We start from the raw sequence: 24,787 nt of genomic DNA, 5'->3' as shown, positions 1-24,787 counted from the left end.
TTTGTTTTCGTTTTGCCATTCTTTATTTCCTATGTTTTGTTTTAATCTCTGCTTCTGTTGTATTTTATTACAATTCTCTTAAACACATAAATACACACACATACACGGTTTCCATTTGCTCTGCTCATGTAGGTTTTCGACTTTTGTTTTCCTTTATCGTTTGTTTCGATTATTTTTTATTGTAATTTTTTCTTCATTATTTTTTATTTGTTTATTTGATTTATGCTTTCCTCTGTCATCATCATCGGTATTTGATTTCAATTTTAATTTGCATTGTATTGAATTTATATTTAGTTTTTTTGTTCTTCTTTTGATTTCTTCTTATTTGTATACAAGCTTAATTTATTGTATTAATTTTTAATGTTTACAAAAATTTCATTTGTAATTTATTTATGTTTTGTTTTTTGTTTGTATTTTTATTGAATAAACTGCTACAAAAAAAGCTCATGGCATGTTACTTGGTTTCTCCTCCTCTCTTTTTTTTTTTGTAGTTTTTCATTTTTTTTTTTCTATATCTTATTGATCTTTCAACTTAAAGTTGTTTTGCGGTTTCTTTCTTTAAGCTAAGCGCAGAAAAGTATGCTACACACATATAGACACATACAACTACATACAATACAAAGACAATAGTTGGGAAAAAATATGCAGAAAAAACAACAACATTCATTTTGCATCTGTGTGTGTGTGTGTGTGCGTGTAAGTTTGTGTGTGTGTGTGTGTGTGTGTGGGAAGGGATTCTTGTATATGTGTAAAATATCTATTTATATATGTATATATAGAACATTTGCTTGTTTTTTTGCTTATTTACTTTCGTTTCCTAAAAAAATAATTCAATTTGCTGGACTTGTTGAACTGCTCGAATATATACATATATATATATATATAATAATATGATATACACATATATATATTTTGTTTTTTTTTTTACGGATGTTCTGGCAGGTACCTGATACATACATAAATATCAATTGGATGAAACTTGTGTGGCACAGGGGGGGTGGGCTGCAGAGAAGAGGGGTTTGGGCATCTTGTAGCAAATGATAATACAAATTTTGCTGTTCTCTGGTTTCGCTTGCGTGTAAAAGCGCCTAAAAGCGAACTACAACATTGAACTTGTCACTAATACTGATTGGCATCCATCTTAAGACTTATACAAATATATATATATAGAGTTATGCAAAAAACACTCAAGCCTACACACATAGCAAGTCTATATATATATGGTATATATATATATAATTGTATGTATATATATATAATTCTAATTTGTAAATATGAATTTCTTTTGACTTTTTTTTTTTTTTTTTAGCACTTAAACACTAAGATTTGTTTTCTGTTTAATTTTTATGTTTCGACTTAGCTTGCGTTTTTAGGTTTTTTTTTTCTTTCTGATTTACTATATCTTTCATTTTTGTTTTTTTGTTTTAACACTTAGGGTTTGGCAATTGGAGCTTTGACCTGGGGTGGCGACGTTTTTGAAGAAAATCAATCGCCATTTTGTTATGCCAAAAGTCTCCAATTATTGGACGAATTGTTGATATACGTTGCGGTTTATGCTCAAAGAGTGAGTTAAGTTTTTTGAGTAAGTGATTGAGTGTGTGTGTGTGTGTTTTTTTTTTTTTTTGGTTTGAAGTGAAGTGAAGTGAGCGTGTGTTAGAGCTAGAGTAGATTAGCATAGAGCGTCGAGTAGAATAAAGTTTTTCATTTTGCTTTCCAAAATTCCACAGAGAAAAAAAAAGGTTTAGAAAATAATATGTTTAATTTGCACTTGATTGGATGGGCGATACTTTTGCTCATTTCTGTTTATAAAGTATATTCGGAGAAGTTGTTCATTTTAATCACAATAATAGTAAAAACTAACTAAATGTTAAGAAAAATGACTCACAATGAGTTTAATCGTTAAACTCTCTTTGAAGCACTTAACTTCAGTTGAGTGGCCTTTGAATCTCAATTAAAACCTCTCTTAGTCAGGCATAAAACTTCGAGAATATAAAAAAGGAAAGCAAAGTATTTCTTTTGTTTAATGGCTTTAAAATATTGAAGTAATATTTAAATTTAATGGAAATGTAATCCGTATTATGTTGGCAGAGTAAGCATTAATTTTTTTTTTTCTCTGTGTTTCATCAAGTTAAGTAAGCAGTAAGTTTAGTTTTATTTTGGTTTGCTCATATTTTGAAGCTTAAAGGCAATAAGTTGCGCAAACATGGCCGTTTAAGGACGTTTTTGTAGAAAAATTGCCATGCACACACAGAAACACCAACACACGCACACGCTTACACATACATACTTGCAATGCCCACTCACAATCATATGCTTCGACAAGCACAAGTTTCAATTTGTTGCACTTTTTAAGCATTAAGTAGCTGAGAGAGAGAAAAAGCAAGCGAGCTGCAGCTTAACATTGCGACTATATATATATGAGCCTCATGCCTAGCATGTGTGTGTGCGTGTGTGTTAGTATGAGTTTATATGTGTGTGTGTGTGTGTGCTGGCAAAGCGGTTTAGTTGCATTTAGCTTTTAACAGTTAGTAGTTTGTTTTTGTTTCGCTTTGGTTTTCATTACCTACACAACATCGAAAGCACACCAAAATTTTTGCTCGTGTTTTTTTTTTTTTTTTCTTTTGCGGGTTTGTATTTTTCTTTGGCTTGTCTAGAACATTTAGTTAAAATTACAAATTACACACTAAAAGTACATACACATACACATTTAGAAATTTCTTTGTTTGTTTTTTTTTCCCATTTTTGTAAAAAAATCGAGAGCTTCTCTTTTATTTATGCGCTCAATTATTTTGATTCCTATTGCAACGCTGCAAAGTATGCTATACATTTAGTTTTAACTATCACCTTGACCAAATTTTTCTTTTTTAATTATTTACCTTTTGTTTGAGTTGTTTGCCTAAAAATTGCACACGAAGTTTCGATTTCTCGCTCACGCTTAAACACTAAACAAACGAAAATTAAACTATAATTAGAGAGAACAAAGAACTAAACTAATAAAATACAATGAAAAATCACACAAAGGGCCCATTTTATGAGTTACTCAGATTGGACGGCTGAGGCCATTGCCGTTTGATGACGGCAAAGTGAGTCATCTGAAAGGTGTTTGTCAGCTGGCAGCGACGCTCCACAAATCCAGTCAAACAGTAGCCCATGTTGTAGTCCTCCATCGAGATGTTCGATGTCAGATACAGCTTGAACTCATCATTGCAAGCGGGCTGTGACTTATCCGTTAGCTGCGACACTGTCGCAGATGCAGAGGCCGATGCACAGCCAGAGGCTGACGAGGAGGCCGCGGTGGCCGAGGCAGATGCTGTTGTCCTTCGAAAGTGTCCGGCAATCAGTAACGAGCCCTGCTGCTCCAGCGGCACCATTCGTGCCCTGGTGGCCTGACGTTGCGTGCCAGAGCATTCGACAATGCGACAACGATTCGGTTGCCACCAGCAGGGTGTTATGGTCCAATAGCTAGAGCTGGCCGTGCGCGCCCATCCTTCCTCGGGATACAGCAATATCTGGCAAATAAAGAAACGCCACACAAAATGTAAAAAGGACAGCAAAAAAACGAAATGGTGATGATGGACAGAGAGGGAGGTAGGAGAAAAAAAAAAATGGCATGTACATACGTATGTGAAAATGTGGGCAAGAGAGAATGAGATTTTAGTTGGTAGCCAATTGCAAATTGGTTTTTGCCTGTTGTCGCACTCCATTCAGTTTCCACTAGTCTCTAATTGAAAATCGTAATTACAAAAAGTGCAAATTTGTTTCCATGCGTCCAGTGAAGTGATTTACCTAGTGGCTCTGATCAGCGGCATTCTCAACTCAATCAACTCACTCATTTACACACGTTGAATTTGGACTGCTACTCATTAAAGCGGAAGTTTAATTTGATGAAAATAAATTGCCATAAAATTAACATCAAATTGCTTTTGACATTTTTATTGTGCCTGCATTAATGTATAAACAGTAAAGATTGGCTATAGATGACAAATTAAGTAGAAATCTGTCACAGCTCTGACTAAGAGGGAACTGCGATTAAATTATGTTGCTTTTAGTATAAAATATTTAAGCGTTTCAAGCATAATAAAAAAGGACTTCTATAAGTTTCATTCTTAGCCTCCATTACCCGTCAACTGTCTAGTTTTCAACTTTCTCTTCTATTTACTAAACTAAATGCAACAATTTTTACTCGAAACCCTAAACACGAGGTGTAATATAATCACTAACTGCAATTCTAGAGAATTGCTGCTGTGATTGTTGTTGAAACATGAGAATTTATGCCATAATTAATGTTGAAATGTTTTACATCTTTGAGTTGAAAGAGCGAGGTGACTCTTAAGACATCTTTAACTACTTTAAACAGTCCTTAAGGTACTTCAAATTATGAGCAATCATTGTTCAGAACACTTTTAATCAAACACTTGCATCAATCACAACAATTTGTTGCTGCATTGTTACACTTGACATAGTTTTCGCTTTGAAAGTTTTGGGTCAAAAGAGTTTGACTTTATTCATGTGACATAAATTTGCTTCTACAGTTTGGTCGACTACAAATGTAGTTTAAAATGTAAGAATTTTAAATGCTTACCAACACTGAATTAACAGTTTATACCAAGTGTTTTCAAATCCCAACACTACAGACTGCAATCGATCTCTGTGTGTGATCTCTGACTTTAAATGAATGTCAAACGGCTGAAACTAACCAAACTTAAGCTTACCTTACCCTAACTCAACCTAAATTAATCTAACCTAAACTAAATTAACCATAATGTTTACCAACACTAGCTAGCTTAACCCATTTTCTGCTGCGAAAAAGAATGTTAAGGTACTCCGGGGAAAGATTTGTGTTATTATCTTTGTGTATTGATTATCATTGAGTTTAAACCACGAATGAGTGAGGAGAGATGGATAGAAACCTTATATGGTGAGCCAAATCGAACTAGTTAAACCGCAGTAACTAAACAAAGCCCTCACTTGCTCTCTGGGCCTAATTGTGTGTGATGCTAGAACAATATTCACTAATCATTTCATTATGTGTGGGTAAAGCCTGTATTTAACAGGAAATTTATTTCGCTGCCATCCTTTTTTCATTCTCACACTTTTTGGTGTATATTATTTTTATTGCCAACTGATATTTTGCTGCTGTTGCAACCGCATTTGGTGTTGCTGCTGTTGTGGCATGTGGCATATGGCATATGGCAGCTTTATCAACAGCAGCCATAAATAAAATCCGTTAGTTAGTTTATCATTTGGTCGAAATGCCAAAACCAGACTTCAATTTGCAATGCTGGAATCTCCTGTTCGTATGCCATGCTTGTGGTTTCATGGCTTTTATAATTAATACATTGGCAGCTGACGAGGCCGAAACACACATTGAGAGAGAGAGAGAGACACAGGGGTTAAACAGAATCAGGCACAGCCAGTCGGTGAAAATATTTAAAATATTTTTCTGCTAATCAAACATTAAATTAGCCACACAATGGCCATGGCAAAGGCTATGGACTATGTGGCCTCCAAAACGATGCAAAGAAAACAAAAAAAAAAAAAAATGTGAAACTCCCCAGGAAAAATCAAAGGAAAACTCAAACAAAATTGAAATAATGTGCTGCAGCTGCAGAGAAAAAATAAAAGGAAAATGAAAACTGAATGGAAAAAGGTTGAACTTCTGGCTAGAGGCCAGCGGCCAATGACCACAGCTGCCGTTGAGTTTGCCTTTTGAAATTGAAGTGGCTTCGCCTCCAGTTCCATCTCCATTCCCAGCTTGGGATCCAACTGCAATTGCAACTCCCACTGCTACTCCATCCACCGCCATCTGTGGGGCAGGTCGTGTGGTGACTTTGAAATATAAAAAAATGCTTATATGACGGATGAAAAGGGTTACCGGAATGGGCTGAAAAGGAGGGCAGCGGGGCAGGTAAATTGTGGAAAATTAATGTGCCACAGACAACGCTTAAAAATGCATCAATTTAATTTCAGTAAGCTTCGGTTTGGTTTCTTTTTTGTTCATTCTGCTTTACCCTTTATCTATCTGCCTCTATCTCATCCCGAACGCTCTCCCGCTGCTGTCTGTCTCTCTGTCTTTGTTAACGCTTAACGGCATTTAACAAGCCCGTTGGCCAAAAACAATGGCCATCATGGCAATGCATTGCCTGTCCTGGCATGGCACATTAAGCCCGAATGAAAATCCACTTGACTATTAATGAAAATTAAACGATTTTCAAGTGGTTTTTTTCCACTAACCAAACCAGGCAGATGGAGCTGGAACAGCATCTGAAGCAATGGCATGGAAATGCAATGATTATGAGTATTACATGATAAATTGTTAAAGAAAAATTCATATATTTTTGGCATTAAACAAAGAAATTGTAATCAATTTTTAGTTTTTTTTTTCGGCAGTCACTTAACATTTTCATATCTTTTTCAAGTTTTCACCAACATTTCGTTTTCCCTTTTGTCTTTCTCTCGGTTTATGTCCCCCAAAAAGCAAAGTCAAGGCACGTGCTGCATATTTGTCACTTTGGACATATTCACACACATATACATACACACACATTTTCACACACACATAGTTGTCGCGATGTTAGCTTATGTTGCTGCAGTTCAAATTGGGCGCTCGTGTTTGAAAATTTCGCAAAAATGAAGGAACAAGAGAAGAGAAGAGAATTTTGGCATTGCAATTGCATTGGCAGTCACAGAGCGTCCTTAATAAGCTGCCAGAAAAAAAAAACCCCGTCGAAGGGAGGTTGAGCGAGAAAAGTATGCGGAGACATTGCATTATTCAAAGGTGCCCCAAACAAAAAAAAAAAAAAAGTAACTCCCGTTGCAGAAATTGAAAATGCAATGCTACGCAACAAATCGCTTGCCACTATCAAGGGTCATAAAATTCCCCAACGCACACACAGAGAGAGAGAGAAACACACAGAGAGGGTGAGAGACAGAGCTAGAAAATCACTTCCTGCAAACGTTGGCAATTTCACAGTCAGGACATCAGGTGGCAGCGAAATCGAAAACGTGGCAGAGACTAGGTCGTCGTCGTTGTCGGCGTTGTTGAATTCTTTGAGTTGCCTTTCCACCTAACATCCAGCGCTTCTGCTCCACTCCAACCAACCAGCGCACCCTACCGTTCACATACCCCACACCCAAAATAATAATCGATTTCTCTATGGCAACTCTGTTTTGTTGACTTTGGGTTTTTATTGCATGCCCATTTTTATGGCCACCACAAGATGCGCTTCCGATTTGCTGCCACATCTATTCCCAACTTCCTTTGCACCAACTTGCCACCGTCAATAAGAAGAAGAAGAGAAGACGACGACGAGGACATTCGCATTTTCGAGTTGGCGTTGATTTTGCCTTAAAAACAGTAAATACAATTTCCATTGTCAGCAATTGGTAACTTTGTCTATTAATTTACTTAATGAGTTCATTGACAAATATTGAAAGCGGGGGCGGTTGGCAGCTAGAACTTAACTTAACAAATAGCTGCCAAGTTCTCTTCTCTCATGGCTTCTTTCTCGATTTCGTAAAACTTTTCTCATTTCGCTTCTGACATTAATTAATTAAGTGCTGCAGACATTTCAACACTTTTACCCAAACTGCGTTTGTCCGTCTGTCTGTCTGTCCATTCATTCCTTGGCTCTGGTCCTGCTCCTTGAACGTCATTGACTCCCATCAGTCATTACTTAGGCAAATTGTCCTTGTATCGGTGTATTTGTTTGTGTGTGAGTTTGTCTGCGTCTGTGCCTCTGTATGTATATCGGGGGCACTTCAACTTAATTACCAGCCCTCATAAGTATGCTACACAAGACTTCGGCATTGCCTAAGCTCGAAAATCAAAGCTTCAACACGATTGTCTAAGCACTTCAAACTTGAGTACAAACGCCCAGGATAAGAAACAGGATGTGTCAAAAGAAAAACAGAACAAAAAACAAAACAAAAAAAAAAAAAACCCTCTCTCGTCTTGCCCCCACACCCCGTAACTCTGCGACAAAATCCCCCTCATTTTCATTCATTTCGCACAATATGCTATCGAGTTATATTGGCGAGGACCGATTGTGGGTCTTCGGGGATGTCTGTGTGAGTAAGCGTTCATTGAAGAGTAAAGCATTTGGGGGATTGGAGTATAAAGGTGAAAGGCACATTAATGGATATGAAAAAGTGTTTGGAATTCAGGTACGGATTCAGATATTGAACTAATAAATTGCTTACACGTTTTCCCCATAGTTATTGTTCATATATTTTGTAATTTTTGCTGATGACTACTTTAGTAAAGGTCACAATTGGCTATTTGTCTTGTCTTTATGTTCCCCATTCGTACTGTTCTAGCCTTGTTAAGTTCTCATTGATCATTTGCATGTGCTAAGCAAAAAAAGGAACGAAATGAAAAGCAATTTGCTATGTTTGCAGAAAACTGTAGGTGATTACCTAGTCGTACTTTTCATCATTACCAAAAACACGCTATTTCTACTCCACAGCGGCTTTTGTTTTTATTGAGAGCATCAATGCTTTTAGCCAAACTTCTCAATGAGTTCTGGTTCTGGTTGCTGTTGTTTCGTAACTTATCTCTTATTTTTGGCTTTGGTTTCAATTGGCCCTGACCATTTTCGTATTTATTTAGGCCCCTCACGCGCAACCCATTCAAATTGCCTTTGCCAGGAAAGTGGAAAGTTTTAATAAGTTGCTCATTAGCACAGAAAATGAGACTGTAAGACTGAGGCGTAAACTGCTGACTGGAGGTTACACTCGAAGGGTGTACAATGAAGATGAGAATAAGTCTGTGGGTGGGTAAAGAGAGAGAGAGAGAGGTGGGTAGAAATAGTAGAAGATGGTAGCAACAAAATAATTTACACGCCAACATCCGTTGCAATTAAACTTTTGCTTGGCTTAAAAACAAAGAAACAAAAAAACTTAAATTTCAAGCTTAGAAATTGCCTTGGGCCGACTACATAGAGATAGATGGATATATAGTATCTAGAAGTATTTCAAGTAAACCGAGTCTTGGCCAAAGTTCTTACTCTGGTTCTTTTACGGCATATAATGTAGATGTCAACGAGAACAGAAACTTTTGCCGCGAGCATTTTCTAAATTTAATGAGTTGTATTAAGGCCCCAGTTAAAGAGGAGTGGCTTTACCCTTCCTCCTTCTTCTTCTGACATAGTCGTTCTCTTGGTGTGTGTTGTTAAGCGTAACTTTATATGGCAAAGTTTTGCTTCATGTGTCTCGGTTGTTGCCTCTACATTCACCTCCATCTCCAGCTTCTCGAGCTACTCTCGTCCTTGGTCGTTGTCATCTCTAGTAATGCAGAAATTAAAGTTCTTTACCAAACTACAAGCGGCAAGGCGAAAGCGAAGGCGACGGCACAAACTTTTTCTTTCCTCTGAGCCCGCAGTTGACATGTTGAGAAGTACAAGGATATGCGTAGCTACAAATTTGATATGTTAGACAAGCAGCAGTGGTTATAACCAGGAGCATACAACCAACTGCTGGGCGGGGGGAGTGGCTGTGGTGGTGGTAGTCGAGCCACAGCTTACACAATATCGTCGTGATACTTGGTTAGTTTTTAGGCACCATGGGTAATGGCTATAGTTTTTTCTTTTTTTTTTTTTTTTGAAAGGGTATGAAACTTATCCAAAGATTAGATTAGGTTTACACCATTTTAAAATGAAAGCTTAGAAGTTTTGTTTGCCAAACCACAATGATGAGATTTTTTAGAGTTAGAGTGCATTAAAATATATTTTGTTTTAGAGAAAGTCTTAAACATTTTTGTAAGTCTTTTTCGATGCTAATGGACTTTATTTTATTGGAAAATTATTTTAAAATGGCTCCAACTGTTGAAGTACTATTAATCAAAACTATTTTTATCCTACTTTTAATTAGTTGTAACTATTTTTAGATAAGATTACTTTAAACTGTCTTTAACAGTCTAGCCTCAAAATATCCGCTTTGAAAAGTGGTAGAAACCTTTTTATTATTAGTTGAAGTTAATGAAGTTTCCTATGGTATAGAGTTTAAATTTTAGGCAGAGTTGAAGATTTTTAACTTTTTCGATATATATGGTTTTATTTCAACTGATATTTTTAGATTTGAAAGAAAAAATTAGAACGTTTTTGTGCTGCTTTTGAAGACTAAGAAATGAAAGAAAGATATTTGAATCTGTTACTTAAAAACCTGGCGAACGTGAGGATTAATACAACTTATTCACATAAGATGATTTGAGATTCTCCCTTTCTTAATAATTTTCCTTAGTGCAAAGTTTCGATTAAAACTTCCTTTTTTGCTCTTAAGAATATATATTTTATAAGAATGCTGTTCTAAACATATTTGGGATTTGTATGTTGTTTAAATTTGTATTCTATTCTTCTTATATTTTAGTATTTTATTTCATTCTGTATTATTTCAGTTACAGACTTTATATACAATATATAGATTAACGTAAAGAATATGCAAATATGAATGATAAAAGCAGTACTCGGTAGATGAGTGTCTAAGTGACTCAGTCATTTGGGCAACTGAACAACGAGGACCCGGGTTCGAATCCCAGGCTAGTGTATGGATGTAGTTTATCGTCTAATTGTAAGCCGAAGACCTTAGTTGCCAGTGCTTGTAAAATATAGTTAGGTTGATAGTTAACAACTATATATTTATACTTTTAATAATAATAATAATGAATGATAAAAGATGTTAAAGAAATACTGATTTGGTAAGTATAAAAATCATTAAGAACATGTTGAGTGTAGCTTAATGATGATATTTAAAGTAAAACAAATAAACTCTAAATTTAAAAAAAAGTATTTGATCACTAATATTTTTCACCAACTCTATTTCTCTATGGTTCAAGTCCCCAATATAAATATAAAGGACTCTTTAAATTGTTTCTTAAACTACGACTAATGTAAAATTTAATATAAATTATTCATTATCAGATGATTAAAAGTTGCTCTAATCATTTGAAAATTTGTTTTTTATGCGTATTTATATTTTTATTCATTCAACAGTAGATAAGGCAATGAGAAATTACGTATACGACATGTTGTTTGAATTCTCAGTAGCTAACGACAGCAATATCATTAAGATGAACTCAAAAGAAATGACAATTTGATTTATTTGACAAACTGTTTTACCTTAAAATTTAACACTTGTTAAAAGAAAATCTTAAATAAAAGTAGAAATATCAATTACATTCAATATGCGATGATATTTAAATCTTTTATTGAAAATGCCAATAGAAAAAAATTGATATTAATGGATTTTTGTCGATTGTCTTGCCATAGATTTTATACATTTCGAAATGGAGAAATTTATGTGCAAGCATTAGCATATAGAATACAATTTTCACATTGCCCACATTTGAGCAATCTCTTTGCCACTGTGGTTGGGTTTCTCAATGTTGCAAGTTTGCTTGCTTCTATTCGAACTCTTGTGCTGGCAGTCTGAATGGTTAGAGGGAATAAGGCTGGGTTGAGGCTGATGGGTGGGGAGGAGGTTTTGCCGGTGTAAAAGATTAAGCACATTTATGTGACAAGTGCGGTGTCAGCAGCAACTGGAAACGGTAGTGGAAACTCCGGCTGCATCTGCTGCATGCCACGCATGTGCCACAAATTTAAAGTTGGTTCGCGCGTTAATGAAATTTGAGCTGCTGGCACTTTAAAGTTGCTTGCCACATGTCATAGGCGTGTCTACTTCAACTTAGTTAGAGTTGGAGCTGAAAGTTCATGTTGAGATATGTTTGTAGGTTATGTAGTTTGTGGCAGAATAGAGACTGTCTCATTAACAGTCTCTTTTCCATTTTATTTACACTCGAATTGGTTCCAGTCACGTTTGTGAGCCCAAAAACTAAATCCGGTTTGTGCAAAAGAAAAAAATGTTATTTTGTTGTTGTTGCCAAGTCAGCAAGAAGTTGGCAAAATAGCTCATCAATAACCCATTTGGCGATACAACAGATACGGATACACAGGTCATGGCATGTCCTCCCCTGGGATAAAGCGGATGCGCCTCTGCCAGTGCCAGTGCCACTGCCAGTGCCAGTTGACTGGTTACAAAAGGGAAACTGTTAACCCACATCCGTGCAACTCAAGACTTGGCATTCATACTTTAATAGCTTTGGGAACAGGGGAGCATAAATCAGCCTTATCCTAAATAACAAAAAAAGAGAGAAGAAGAAGAAAAAGGAGCCGAAATAAACGATAAGTATGAGAAACGCAAAAACCTTCTGCTTATAAACTTCATTGGCAATCAACGAATCAGCAGCAAGTACGTATAATATATACATCTATATACATACTATACATTTTATCCTCCCCTCAATTATATTCGAAAAAGCAAAAGAATGAGATAAATAGTGAGCAGAGGGAAAAAATGAGGGAGAGATTTCCTTCTGGTAGCAGGCAGCAGTCAACATGCAACATGTTAAGCGTGTAAAAATGGGGGGTGGGGGGCAGCGAAATGAAATGAAAATTTAATAAAATAAAGGCAAACGACTTCGTTTTGTTTCGTCTCGTCTTTCGCTTGTCTGGTGTATACCAAGACATTTGCCTTTAAATGAAGATGTATGCCAGCCGGGGCGTATGAGTAATATACGCAAATATGCGCATAAAATAAACTTGTAGCAAATTTCCCAACCAACCAGAAAGCCCCCCTCCCTCCAAACTCCCTCAATTCTTCCTTAGCAAGACTCTGGCCCCGACTCTGGCTCTTTGGCTGCTGCCTTCTTGTGTGTTTAATTTAGCCAGGCCATAAACGTAATGCGGCGCCTGAAGTATGCCAGCTACCCGAAATTTATATGGCGCCACATAAAAACCTCGTCGACAGTTGCCTTCAAACTGTGTGTGTGTCTGTGTGTGTGTATGTATCCTTGTCGTTGTTCCCCCTCCAGCCAATACTTGTGTTTCATTTCCGGCCTGGCCTAATATAAAATACCATTTTATTTGAAGTCGGCTTTAAAGACAAGATATTGTTTTTTATTTGCTTTCAAGCCAAACATCCTAACATTAACCCATTGCACAATGGGCTAATTTCATTAACTGAAAGGGTAAAAAGCACTTAAAAGAAAAGCCGTAAAAAACACCCTATCCTTTAGAAAGATCAGAGATTGACTTTAACCAAGTTGCCTTGACTTTGATTGGAAGCCAAAGCTGATTTCAAGTTAATCGAATAGATTATATCAAATTGTCTACTAAATATTTAGATTGAAGGTCAAATAATTCAATTTGAATTAACAACTTTTACATTGCTCGTTGTCAAGGTAGCAACGTACATTTCTTTGTCAATGTTATTAACAAGTTTTGGAGAGACAGAGAGAAAAAAAAGTCTTTTTAAATTGAATATTTCAAAGATATTTGCCAATCATAAACTTGACTTCTAAAGGAAGCCCCTATCGCATTGTATACGGAACTCGATCCCATTGTGTTGTATGTGAGATGCAACACATCAAAGGCATGCCAAAGAAGGCATTTCGTGAAGGCGAATTGGAGCAGGCGGTTTTGAAGTTGGAGAACTCCCCGAACAGTCGTCTCCTTTCCACTCTTTGGCTGCCATCACGTTAGCATATCAGTGATGCCATCCATATCCATCAAATATCACGCGCTCCATGCCATGCTGGTGCGGGACGGTATGACTTTGCTGACTGCCTTCCTGTCGAGCCGTCAAATTTGCAAAAGCCATGCCAAAATCCACCTACCACATTCCCTACCACCCACATTCTCCACTCTTCTCTCTGTTCAGTCATGACCAGGCTTTTAGACCCTTTGTGAAGATATTTTAAAGCAGGCAAAAAGTCTCTTCTTCACTTGGGTGTGCATAAAATTTAACTTATTTTGTTGTCTAGTTTATTGAATTAGCCTGGCACACACACACACACACACAGACTAAGAGTGAGTGAGTGAGAGAGAGAAAGTAAATAAATTGAATTAAATTGATGCGGCAGGAAATTGAGCAGCTTTTTTCAGGTTGCTTGTTCTTGTGTTTTTGGCCAAGGAAATTGCTTTTAATTTTGGCACAAAATGTCTTTTTAATTTTTTTTTCTTCTCTTTTTTTTTTTCTTTTGGCAGACAAATCCTGTTTGCCATCAAAGTCCTAAAGCCAAAAACGTATTTTAGACACAACACATGTGAGGCAGATAGAACAAGAATACATATATATATGTATGTATCTGTGTGTGTGTGAGAGCTCATCAAGCGGCAGCTGTGTGTCATAAAATTGTGTTTGCCAACACGAAAATATGAAATGGCATAGTTAAGGTAAATTTCTACTTTAATATGATTCAGTAAAATTAGTGAAAAGATTTGCTCAGAAAAATGTAAAGAATTTCTATTAAAGTTAAAATTAAATCAGTGGGATAAAGATTTTCCAAGAAATATTTCACTTTTTAAATTGCATTTTATAGAGATTATTTTAACGAGGGGCATTTCACATCTTTGCCAACAAATATTTTCTATTTTACTTGCCACAAAGTTACTAAAGCAAGAAAACGAACAAATATCCACGAAAAGAAAAAGTTAAAGAATTATTTTTCTGCGAATTTTACTTGTTTTAATTAACCAAATCCACAAAACTCAAAAGTATTCGCAGATGATGAAATTTTTTATAAACGCATAAAACTAGGCAACAGATTTTTAAACTTTGGTAAGGCAGCCCAAAATAAATGGAGACATGTTTCACTTGGCTTGTAAAATCCTTAAAAATTGAATTTGAATTCTTAAATTAAACGATGTAGTTATTTAGCTTTTACTTTTACTGAAATATTAACTATAGAAAACACTTGCCCACATTAAAATCTAACAAGGCAAGTACTCATTACAAACTACAAATCAAAAGGACTTCCAAAGTGCATAAGTAAGTGCATAATACGTAAACATTGTTATCAATTCAACAAAATCGTTAATAAGATTAATTTATTTTGCATGGGATATACTTGTAAAACTAACTATCTTTTTACTGGTACTAGCAACTATGTTCATCTATTTAGATGATAACCAGCCAGAGATTTGAAAACAGATCCTCTTTGTTAAGTTGCTCAGACAACCCATCTTTTGAGTTCTGCAGAAAAAACTATAAGCTATTAGCTATAATACCCAAACCTACTAACAATTTAACTTCGTTGCGCATTCTAGCTTTATTTGAGATGGCTTTGAATGCATAACCAAGCCTTTGTTGTTTTCCACTTCGGACTAATAGAAAATCAGTGGGTAAAAATTGTCCATTGAAGAAAATTTGCAAGATATATCAGATTATTTTGGGAAGCCGAAAAGTTAAAAAACTTTGCAATTTTCATTTATTTATCTCTAGCTGGTAATCAAAAGTTTTCTCTCTACTCTTCTTAGTTTCAATCCAAATTTGATGTCCTTATTTATATTAAACTTCTGCATGACAATTTAAAATATAATTTCATTCCTTTATTCAGCTCTGAGTACATTCAAATCAAAATCTAAATTAATATGGATTATCGATTCCCATTATACAGTTTGTTTCAGCTTTAAATCGTTTTGATAAATCAGTTTATTGCCTTGATGAAATTTCAATTTTTAAACTCGAAAATTATTCCAGAAAAGCAGCAGAAGATTAACAATTGAAATCGAATTTTGACTAATTGTATTAAACCTTCTACAAGAGGGGAACTAAAGTGAAACTTTGTACCTTCTAAAGCTCTACACTTTGTTTAAAAAATTAGTTAAAAAATTTACCTCGATGCACCTCGTAGTTACTTATTGAATGACCCCCTGTGTGTGTTTTCATATCATACAATTTTCTAAAGATTACTTCGAAATGGAGAAGTCTCTCTCTGTCTCTCTGCTTATTGTACGTATTGACCTGGCTTAGTGCAGTGGCCTGACTTGGTTTATTTTTACCACCGACTCTTCCCTCCTTCGGGTTCTTGCTGTCCTTTGCTGTTGGCCGACCCTTTAGACCACATTTTTGTACCATTTTGTAGCTGTCAATGTGTATTTTTTTCTATGGAATTTTTTTTTTTTTTCATTTTCATGCCGTTTGCATTTAAAATGTAAGTTGTGGCCTTCTTGGAAAATGCTTTCGAAATGCCCAGACCACGCAATTTCATTTCACCTGTCAGCTCTATGTAATAGACAATCTACACACACACACACACACACATACAGATACACCCATACAGAGGAAGCATGCATAAATAATGTTCCTTTTTTGTTGTTGTTATTTATTCTTTTTTCTTGTGAGTGGGGGCCAAAAGTTCGGGGTCTGCTGCTAAGCTGCCTGCTCTTCGAGGCTGCTGTGACAAATTGCGTTAATGCCAAGTTAAGCTGGCGGCAAGAAGCGCCTGAATAAGAAGAGAGCGGAGAGGTAGACAAAGGTGTGACAGAGAGCGACGAGATACTTCTCTTGCTCCTTGGCCCAAGACATACAAAGACTTTTCTATCTCAGTCTTCGTTTGCTACTGGCTTAATGCAGTTAATTATTGCTGCATATACTTAAGGTTTTCTTTTTGTTCTTGTAGATTTTGTTAAAAAATATCAACCTGCCACTTGGCACTGCATAGCAGGCTAATGTCTAATTTTTAAATAGTTTAAAGAACCAACTTGAAACTTGGAGGCGAAAAAAAATGCAGTTGGCTAGTAAAAAGGTCGCGCATACGCCTTGTGGGCCACTGATGGCAAATCGCCTTAGCAGCTGCTCTGGCAGCTGGTTTAAGCCCCCCTAATAAACTAGCAGAAATGCATAGTTAAGCTCTATTTTTTTTTCTTGCATCCAACCACGACCACGCCTTATGCCGCCCAGCCACAAAAGCCAAACGGCTTGGCCATTCGAAATGGGCGTGAGTCGAACTTTGGCCATGAGATTTAAATCAGTTGTAGAAAGAGTCTGCTTACTTATCCCAAGTTTCTGACTCAGACAGTTTAAAGAGAGTGAAAGAGTGTTGGTGGAATTGGTTGGATGGATGAATGGAGATGGAGAGGGTAGGGTAGGTAGGGGTAGCAGGCTGTGTAGGATGTGCTTTTTATGCCCGCCATTTTGACTCTATCTCTATCTTTCTAAGTTGTTGTTGTTGTTGTTGTTGCTGCTGTTATTGCTGCTGCTTCTTCTGGCTTCTTCTCCGCTTGCTACAAATCATGATAATAAATTCCAATTTTATTTAGTCAGTGAGGCGGCAAAGCACCCTTGTCATCGTCATCGCCATCGGGATTGGGTTTGGCTTTGGTTTGAGATCCGGGTCGGGTGTTTTTTTTTTGCTTCTTTTTCGGGTTGACTTTGCCTCAAAGTTAGTCCTCCAAAATGGGGGAGAATGTGGAGAGAAAAAAAGCCAGTTTCAACTACTTGACTTAACCGTTCATTTTTCATGACTTTTTATTTTGCATGCTCTTTGTTTTCCTTTCTGCCATTAAAAAAAAAAAATAAATAAATTTACTCTTCAATTGACTGAACCAGTCTGCACTATCATCATCGTCATCATCATCATCATCATCAGACCTTGACTATAATGAATTTGTTTGTATATTTTGTGCTCTTTGTGGCTCAAATCATAAACAGCAAAAGCAACTGACAGCCTCATCAGTTGTTAGTTTCTGTTTCAGACCAAAGAGCTGACTGGCCACAAGCTTCCTGTCCAAGAGTTTTAGTATTTTTTTTTTTTTTCCAGTTCTTTTTGTTCCTTTTTGCACCCGTCTGAGCAGTGGTAAGAGAGGCAACCAACAATAGCAACAGCAGGAGAAACCTCAGTAGCCCAAACACATTAGCCGTGTGCTAAAAATGTCGCAGAGTTCAGTCAGCGTACGATGGCCACAGACGAGAGTGGATTCAAAATAAACTAATGTCCTATTAAACCAGTGTCAAGGATATTCATTAAAATACAAGACAATTCTGTTATTTTTGGGATCAAAGTATCTATGGAAAGAAATGTTGAATGTAATTTTTCTATTTCTTCAGTCTCAACATATAAAAGTCTTAACTTTTTGATAGAAAGTTCTCAGTTAGTTGCAAAGGCTAGTAAAATAATTTGAAATCAAATAAAAAATCTAATAAATTTTAAAAATTTAACCTATTTCTAGAACATTTTCTTGAGCTGTTTGCTAAAAATATCTACTACTTTTCAATAATTTTAGGTTCATATGATACGAGACATTTCTACATAGTTCCTGGTGCTTTCCTTTATTGTTTCACAAAACTCTTCTGTTGACAGTTTCTGTCGTCAAAATGTGGTATATAAATTGGATTAGAACGAATATGTTAATACATATTTATAACCTGCAACACCTAAAGTAAACGCATCTCTTTTAAGATTTTACTCTTCACTTTGCCTTCCAATTCCACCTTTTAGAGATCCTAACTTGGGTATGTCTAGCTAATATATGAATTGTCAATTGTCAACTAGCAAAACTATCATGAACTGCTGTTGACAAACTAGAAACCTCAACGAAATACATATAGTTGTTTCATTAACCCACAGATCGTTAATTTTCCTATATCAAATGTCTCTTTTTGCATTTTTAATATGAAATTTTATAAATGCAAGTGTAAAATAATTGAGCAAAGGGAACAAGTTGAGTTTTTTGTACGAAGAATCCAAAATTTAGGTTTTTCAAAGTGAGATCGATATTTTAAATTGTTTTTCAGTTTGTTTTATGAGCTAAACATGACTTATGTATATATCCATTCCATTTGGTTTATTGTAGTAACATTGACTTTCTTTGATTAATCCGTTTTGTGAATGTTGAACTATAATTATCACACAGATAACCATAGAATAGTTTCAGAAACTATTTTTAATTTATAACTATTTTTTTTAGCATTGATTTTTGATGTTGCACAGGCTCAGTGGGTTGGTAGCAATTAGTAATTAACTAGTCTCATTTGGTAGTTTAACTATAATGATCAGTTTCTTATTAATGTTTTCATTTCATTCTGTCATTTTAAGTTCAACTGGGATAATGAAATTATATATTCCAGATTGTTGTTGAACGAAAATGTCAACAATTCACTTTCTTTTTTTGTTGCTTTGCCTTTTCCATTAGTCAAGGTTTCCTGAAGTTATGAAAAACTTTATTGCTTTTCAACGAAAAGTTTTCAAGTTTTTAAAAAGGAAAACTTTACATTTTAAACTTGCATCCATATGGGTGAAATACTCAGGCTAAATTAGTAGTGAAAAAACTGTTTCTCTGGATATATAGGAAAATCTTTTTAATAATATATTTATTCTATTTATTCTTTTCTCTGTAATAAATTGCAAAAGTTAATTGAAAAATCTTCATTTGGATAACTGCTAAAGTTGACCTCGCTTAGCTGACCAGCAAATTGAAGGACTTTCAGCTAACTGGCAGGACATGTGGCAGTGACCAGTTTGCAGCTTTTGGCTCTCCACCTCCCATTCTTTTCTCTCCCTCTTTCTCTCTTTCTCTCTCTCCCCCTCTCTTTCTGTGTGTCGTTTCCTGCCTCTTTTGCTTTGGACTCCTCACTGTCTGTTGGCAATTACAACGTTGCAATGTTGATGGCACTTTTTTTTTTTTTGCATATGTATGCAAACACACACATATACACACACAACCATGGGGAAGCTTACATGGCCAGACATCGAAAGAGAGATGGGACTGATGGACAGCAAAACGGACTTGGCCTGGACAAGGACTGACTAAGGACTGACTAGGACCACAGGCTAGTCACTTCCGCTTAGTTTGCGAGGTCGTACATTTTATAATACCCTTCATTTTCTTTGAAAGGAAATTGTGTTTGATTTGCATACGCATCTTGGGCATAATTATATGACCCAAATAAAGGCAAGCAAAAGAGAATCCTTGGCTGAGAAAATTTAATGACTTGAATTCTTTTTGGATCGGATAAAGTGTTCATTTGCATATTTCCTGCAATTTCCCCAATGCAATATTATACCAATAAGAATAATTCCTTTTGTTATGGGGTTGCTTTTTTCGGGTGGTTTTTGCTATCGGATACATTAACCCCCCTCCAGCCACAGGAGAACCATCCCCGATTTACCCCGTTAATTTAAAACAAACACTTTATTCCTTTTTTTTTTTGTTTAGGTATAGCTTCATTATAAAATCGATGGGTGGGTGGTGCGGGTAGGTAAGCAACCCCCTTGTAAATGTAAATGTATATAAATGGGGAGGAACTACATACAGTTCAGTCTTTTAGAGTGAAAGATACATATCTGAGAAATATATATACCAATATATTTTGAGAAAATTTACGAAAACTTAAACATTGCCCCAATTGAATACTTTCGTTGGGGCAAACAACTCCATTCACATTTAAGAACAGCTCGTTAACCCAACCTTTCTAACCCCCCTCTCCCTCCCTTATAACCCATCGAGTAGTTCATGCCAAAGGCGACTTGCAGTCCACAGGACCTCAACTCTTGGTGTTAATGTCTTCTGGCATTGGTCCTTCTTCTCCTTCTGCTTCTTGGTACTCATGCTGATGTTGCTGTTACTGTTGCTGGCTGGTGGCACTGCAGTTCAGTAGCAGGCAAAATAGACTGAAATTGATGATGTCACTTGATAGGGCGAATGAGTTTTTCATTTTTCACTTTTCACATGTAGAACTGGCCAGCATCAGCATCAGCTTCAGCTCCATCTCCATCTCCATCTCCATCTAGAGCTACCCAACTTGCCTCATTCTCAGCACAATTTCTGGGGTAGCCTTTGGTGTTCGTGTTGTTTAACAAATTCATCCTGTTGCTTGCGCTTCAGTGCGTGCCTAGGGCTGGCTTCTGCTTAAAGCATGGACAGCCACCACATTGCATTGTGCATATGGTCCAGATCCTGCTCCTGCTTCTGCATACATTCGTATGAACCAATGTATGTGTGTGTGTGAATGCATTTTGTTTTTGTGAATGTTGTTTTTCTTTCTCTCTCTCTCTGTTTCTCTTTTTTTTTTTGGGGGCAACATCCATTGTTGTGCATCGACCTGTTTGATTGGCTTTTCTTTTTGCACGTTTTTAATTAGTGTGGAGCTCGGCTACACTTTCCCCCTCGCATCACCCTCTCATTTCCTCTCTTTTTCTCTGATTGTATAGAAGTAGTTGTTGTAGTAGTAGTAGTAGTCGTACTATGTGGCATATATTGCCCTTAAAGCCCTTTGCCGCATTAAACAAACGAAATATTTCATAAGCGCATTGCGTCCTGGCCACAATGCCAAATGATTTATATGCAAAGTATCTCTCTGACTCTTTCGTTCTTACTCTGACTCACTCTAGCACTCACCTAGGCCCCAAAACGCACACACACTCACTCACACAGTCAGACATCCACGTGGCCAAGCTATGACTACAAATTTTCCAAAATTTGTAACAAAGGGAACACACACACAAATTCCTCGGCTCACACACGCATCTATACACAGTGGAGAATGTATTTATATGAAATCTGAGAGTGAGAAATGGAGACTATAACCCTGGAGTATTGGCAGCTTTGCGAAAAGAGAGGAGAAGCACCTAGAATTCAATATACTGAAACTAGTTCACATTGTGCCCCACTCACATTAAAATTTATCCCGAATTTAAAGGCCTTAACTAGCTTGAATTTCGTGATTCTAGAATTGCAAAATGCTATAAATTTATGTTTGCTGTAAAAACAAGTTGAATTTGTTTTACATTTCAAAAGATTTCTCATATAAGGACTCTAAGTAGATTTAGATTTTAGATACAAAATAGCTTAACAAATCCTATTCGAAGTCCTCAAAAAGCCTGAACATCTGCTTTCTATCTATATTTTAACAAGAGGACCCACGATAACTATTAAGTTATTGGGAAAAGTCACTGTTTTCCACTGATCATTCCTTTGGGAGTTTTATGATATAGTCATCTGATCTTATTTGTGACTTTGCTGTTTGTATGGGAGCTAAGTGATATGGTCGTCCGATTCGGCTGAACCCGTGATATACAAACTGTGCTTCAAGGGTCTAGGAGGAGTTAGTGTTGATCCAAACGAACGGACGGACGGACATAGCTATTTGAACTCGTCTCGCCGTGTTGATCAGGAATATATGTACTTTATATGGTCAAAATTAATGTACCCTTTTCTCCAGGGTATTAAAAGATAAAATCCGCAGTTGCAAGCTTCACCGTTCTTTTTTAGCTTCATGTAGTTTGAATTTTCAACTCCTTTAAGGCAATTACAATTCTGGCTTCTTCAGCAAAGTCTGCTGATGATAGAACTTGTTGGCTCTTGAAATAACAGCCTCCACACTTTTTGTGCTGCCTATAAGGAGATCTTACAAATTAGTAAGATTTATTGACCTTAAGGCGGCTAAAATTCAGTATTCTTTATCTTTATTATCACAACTGCAATTTCTTGAATACCTTATTGGTATATTTTACCAAAAAATACTTCAAATTATTGCAGTACTAAGTAAAAATTACCAAAATTGTGAGTTGAAATTGCTATATTTTGAATGTTTTCGAGAACTTCAAATAATGTGAAATTTATAAATCTATGTCCTAGATGTGTAATCTTCTCGAAACTAAAACCCAATTAAGTTTAAACTTCCTTTTTTTTTACAATCAATTTTCCGTCTTGCCAGATAAATTCTTAGTGATAACAGAGATTTCTTGAATATTTTTCGGATTATAGTTCTGCGATCTAAAATGTGTGAAATAAGTCAAAAAAGTTTAGAGTACAATTTTCGATTTCGTAACAGAAATCGAATCTGTTTAAAATTAGTTGACACAATCGATGAAAGAAGCTTTAATAGTTGTTTTTTTTTTTTTTTTTTGCCCTATACTTAAATTATCTAATCAACAATTTTGACTTATTATTATTTTCCTATGGAAAAAAAATGCTAGCATGTGAAAATTTAAAGCGACTTTATGAAATTTTTGTAGATACCTTAGGGCCAAATCTTATGACTTAAAGCATATGGGGTTAACATTTGCATTTAAATACTAGCATAAATGTCATCAGTTTCTTTTGGACACATTGATTGCCTGATCACATATACCTTCCGACTTAAAGGTTTTGAAAGGTTTAAAAAAATGTTTGTAATGATTTTGAACACTTAAATTGATTTGAGTGTGAAAGCATTTTGAGTAGTCGCAAGTTGAATAATTGGAGTTTTAATACCTTGTCTTGTCTTCGTTCATGTGGAAATCTACTTAAAATTCCTTTTCACTTTGATCCGTGGCACTTTTATTTATTTACGCGACATTTTTTTTTGTTTGTGTTTGAAATTCACACCCCTCAGAGTCGCAGACTCTCGCACACACACACATACAATCGAAATCACTTACGAATGCAAGTACACTCACCTTATTAGAATTACCATTGAATTTCAATAGCTTTTTGCAGGATTTGCCGCGACTCTCGAAATAGATTTCCTGGGGTGTGCGTCGACTGCGTTTCTGTGTTGCCGGCAGACGGTTTACTATACTGTTTGTTATTGTTGTTGTTGTTGTTGCCGCCTTACGTTGCATTAGAGTGAGTGGCTCTTGAAGATTACTGCACTGTTCACTGCCTGCCACCGATTGGGTGGCCTTGTGGCGACTCACGCAGAAGAGGCGACTCAAGATGCCGCAACAGCCGCTGGGGGGCCGGGTTGATGTTGATGGAGATGTTGTTGTTGTTGTTGGTAACGTAGAAGCTGGCGGGCATGTTGTTGATGTTCCATTGTTGTTGTTGGAGCAACGTAATGAAATGGTCATTAGATTGCTAGCATCGTGACGATTGACATCCATTTCCATAGTGAGCCAGTAAGCAAGAAAGTACAAAAAAACTGTTGCCTACTTAGGAGCGTTGAATGGAATGCTTTTGACAAATTTCCACTTGGGTTAGTCAGTTTTTTTCGTTTATTTTGCTTTTCTTTTTTTTACTCTTATTGGAAGCTGTGTGTGTGTGTGTGTATTTTGGGACAGGTGGTTCAATTTGAAAATGTCTGTAATGTTGTGGTTGTTGCTGCTGTTGATATTTTTGGTGGTTAAAGACACAACAACTTGGCGCCCTCGCACACAAACACTAAATGCTTACGCACACTTTTACACTCTGGCAGACACAAAAACACACACAAGCACACGCACACACACACACTCTCGCATAGACCCCAAAAATTTTCACACACCGCAACGTTCATGAGTCGAGGAGGCCAGCAAGCCAACTGATAGCACAATTTCTGCTGCTTTCATTACACAGAGTTGTTTGGCAGAGTTGCCAGATCAAAACAGCAACAGGATGAGAGAGAGAGAGAGAGCGCTGATGTCTGCGCATGTGCAGGTTAGGCACAGTTAGTGCTAAAAGCAAACGTCTAACGGTACTATGCCATTGGCTAGCATGAATGAAGTTGATTTGTGTTGTTGTTGTTGTTGCTCTTGTTGTTGGCTGTTTACGTTCACGTAGAATGAGAGGGTCAAAGTTGTAGCGCGCATTTTGCTTTATGTTTGTAATTGTTTGTTGGCGGCGCCTCATGTTATGCAGCACTTTTTTTTCTCGTCTACTATTACATATGTTTATATGTATGTATGGATGTCTGTAAAAGGGTGTTCTGGACTTTATGAAAAAAAAAAAAATTCAAAGTAATTACATTTGATGCAAGACAAAGATTTTAATTGAAAAGTTTTTGTAAACAACGGTTTTTTTTTTAATATAAAAAGGTTTTAAGAGAATTCGTGTAACTAATTTAATAATCATTAGTGGTTACATACATATAATAAAGTCAATTTGTTTGTAACTTGACTGCCAGGAACGATAGTAATCACATATCAGAGGGATATACTATATAGGGTATATACTATTTCATGAAATGAAAAGTAAGACAATTTTTAAATGCTAAATATTTTAATTAAATGCCAAATATGTTACTTAATGCTACCCTGCTATCTTATAACCTT

At 36.2% G+C, this 24,787-nt stretch overlaps 1 protein-coding gene across 1 annotated transcript; it reads right to left on the bottom strand.

Annotated features, from left to right (window-relative positions):
* On the bottom strand, window positions 1-24,035 carry LOC137576576 (uncharacterized). Its single transcript, XM_068289797.1, has 2 exons — window positions 23,216-24,035; window positions 1-3,509 (listed from the first exon to the last, which is right to left on the bottom strand). Exons 1-2 carry the CDS (start codon window positions 23,645-23,647, stop codon window positions 3,030-3,032), a joined length of 912 nt encoding a protein of 303 aa, XP_068145898.1. The 5' UTR covers window positions 23,648-24,035; the 3' UTR covers window positions 1-3,029.
* Window positions 24,036-24,787: the final 752 nt, after the last annotated feature.

The sequence above is a fragment of the Drosophila tropicalis genome, unplaced genomic scaffold (assembly GCF_018151085.1).
Source record: "Drosophila tropicalis isolate 14030-0801.00 unplaced genomic scaffold, ASM1815108v1 contig_593, whole genome shotgun sequence".
Taxonomy (NCBI): Eukaryota; Metazoa; Arthropoda; class Insecta; order Diptera; family Drosophilidae; genus Drosophila; species Drosophila tropicalis.
The sequence above is the reverse complement of the archived record's forward strand: the minus strand, read 5'-3'. Positions and strand labels throughout refer to the sequence as shown.

Excerpts from the sequence above, each read along its gene's own strand:
- LOC137576576 (XM_068289797.1), bottom strand. The coding sequence starts at position 23,647 with ATGGAAATGGATGTCAATCGTCACGATGCTAGCAATCTAATGACCATT. Across the intron at positions 3,510-23,215 it reads TCAATGGTAATTCTAATAAG|ATATTGCTGTATCCCGAGGA; the intron begins GTGAGTGTACTT and ends TTTATTTGCCAG.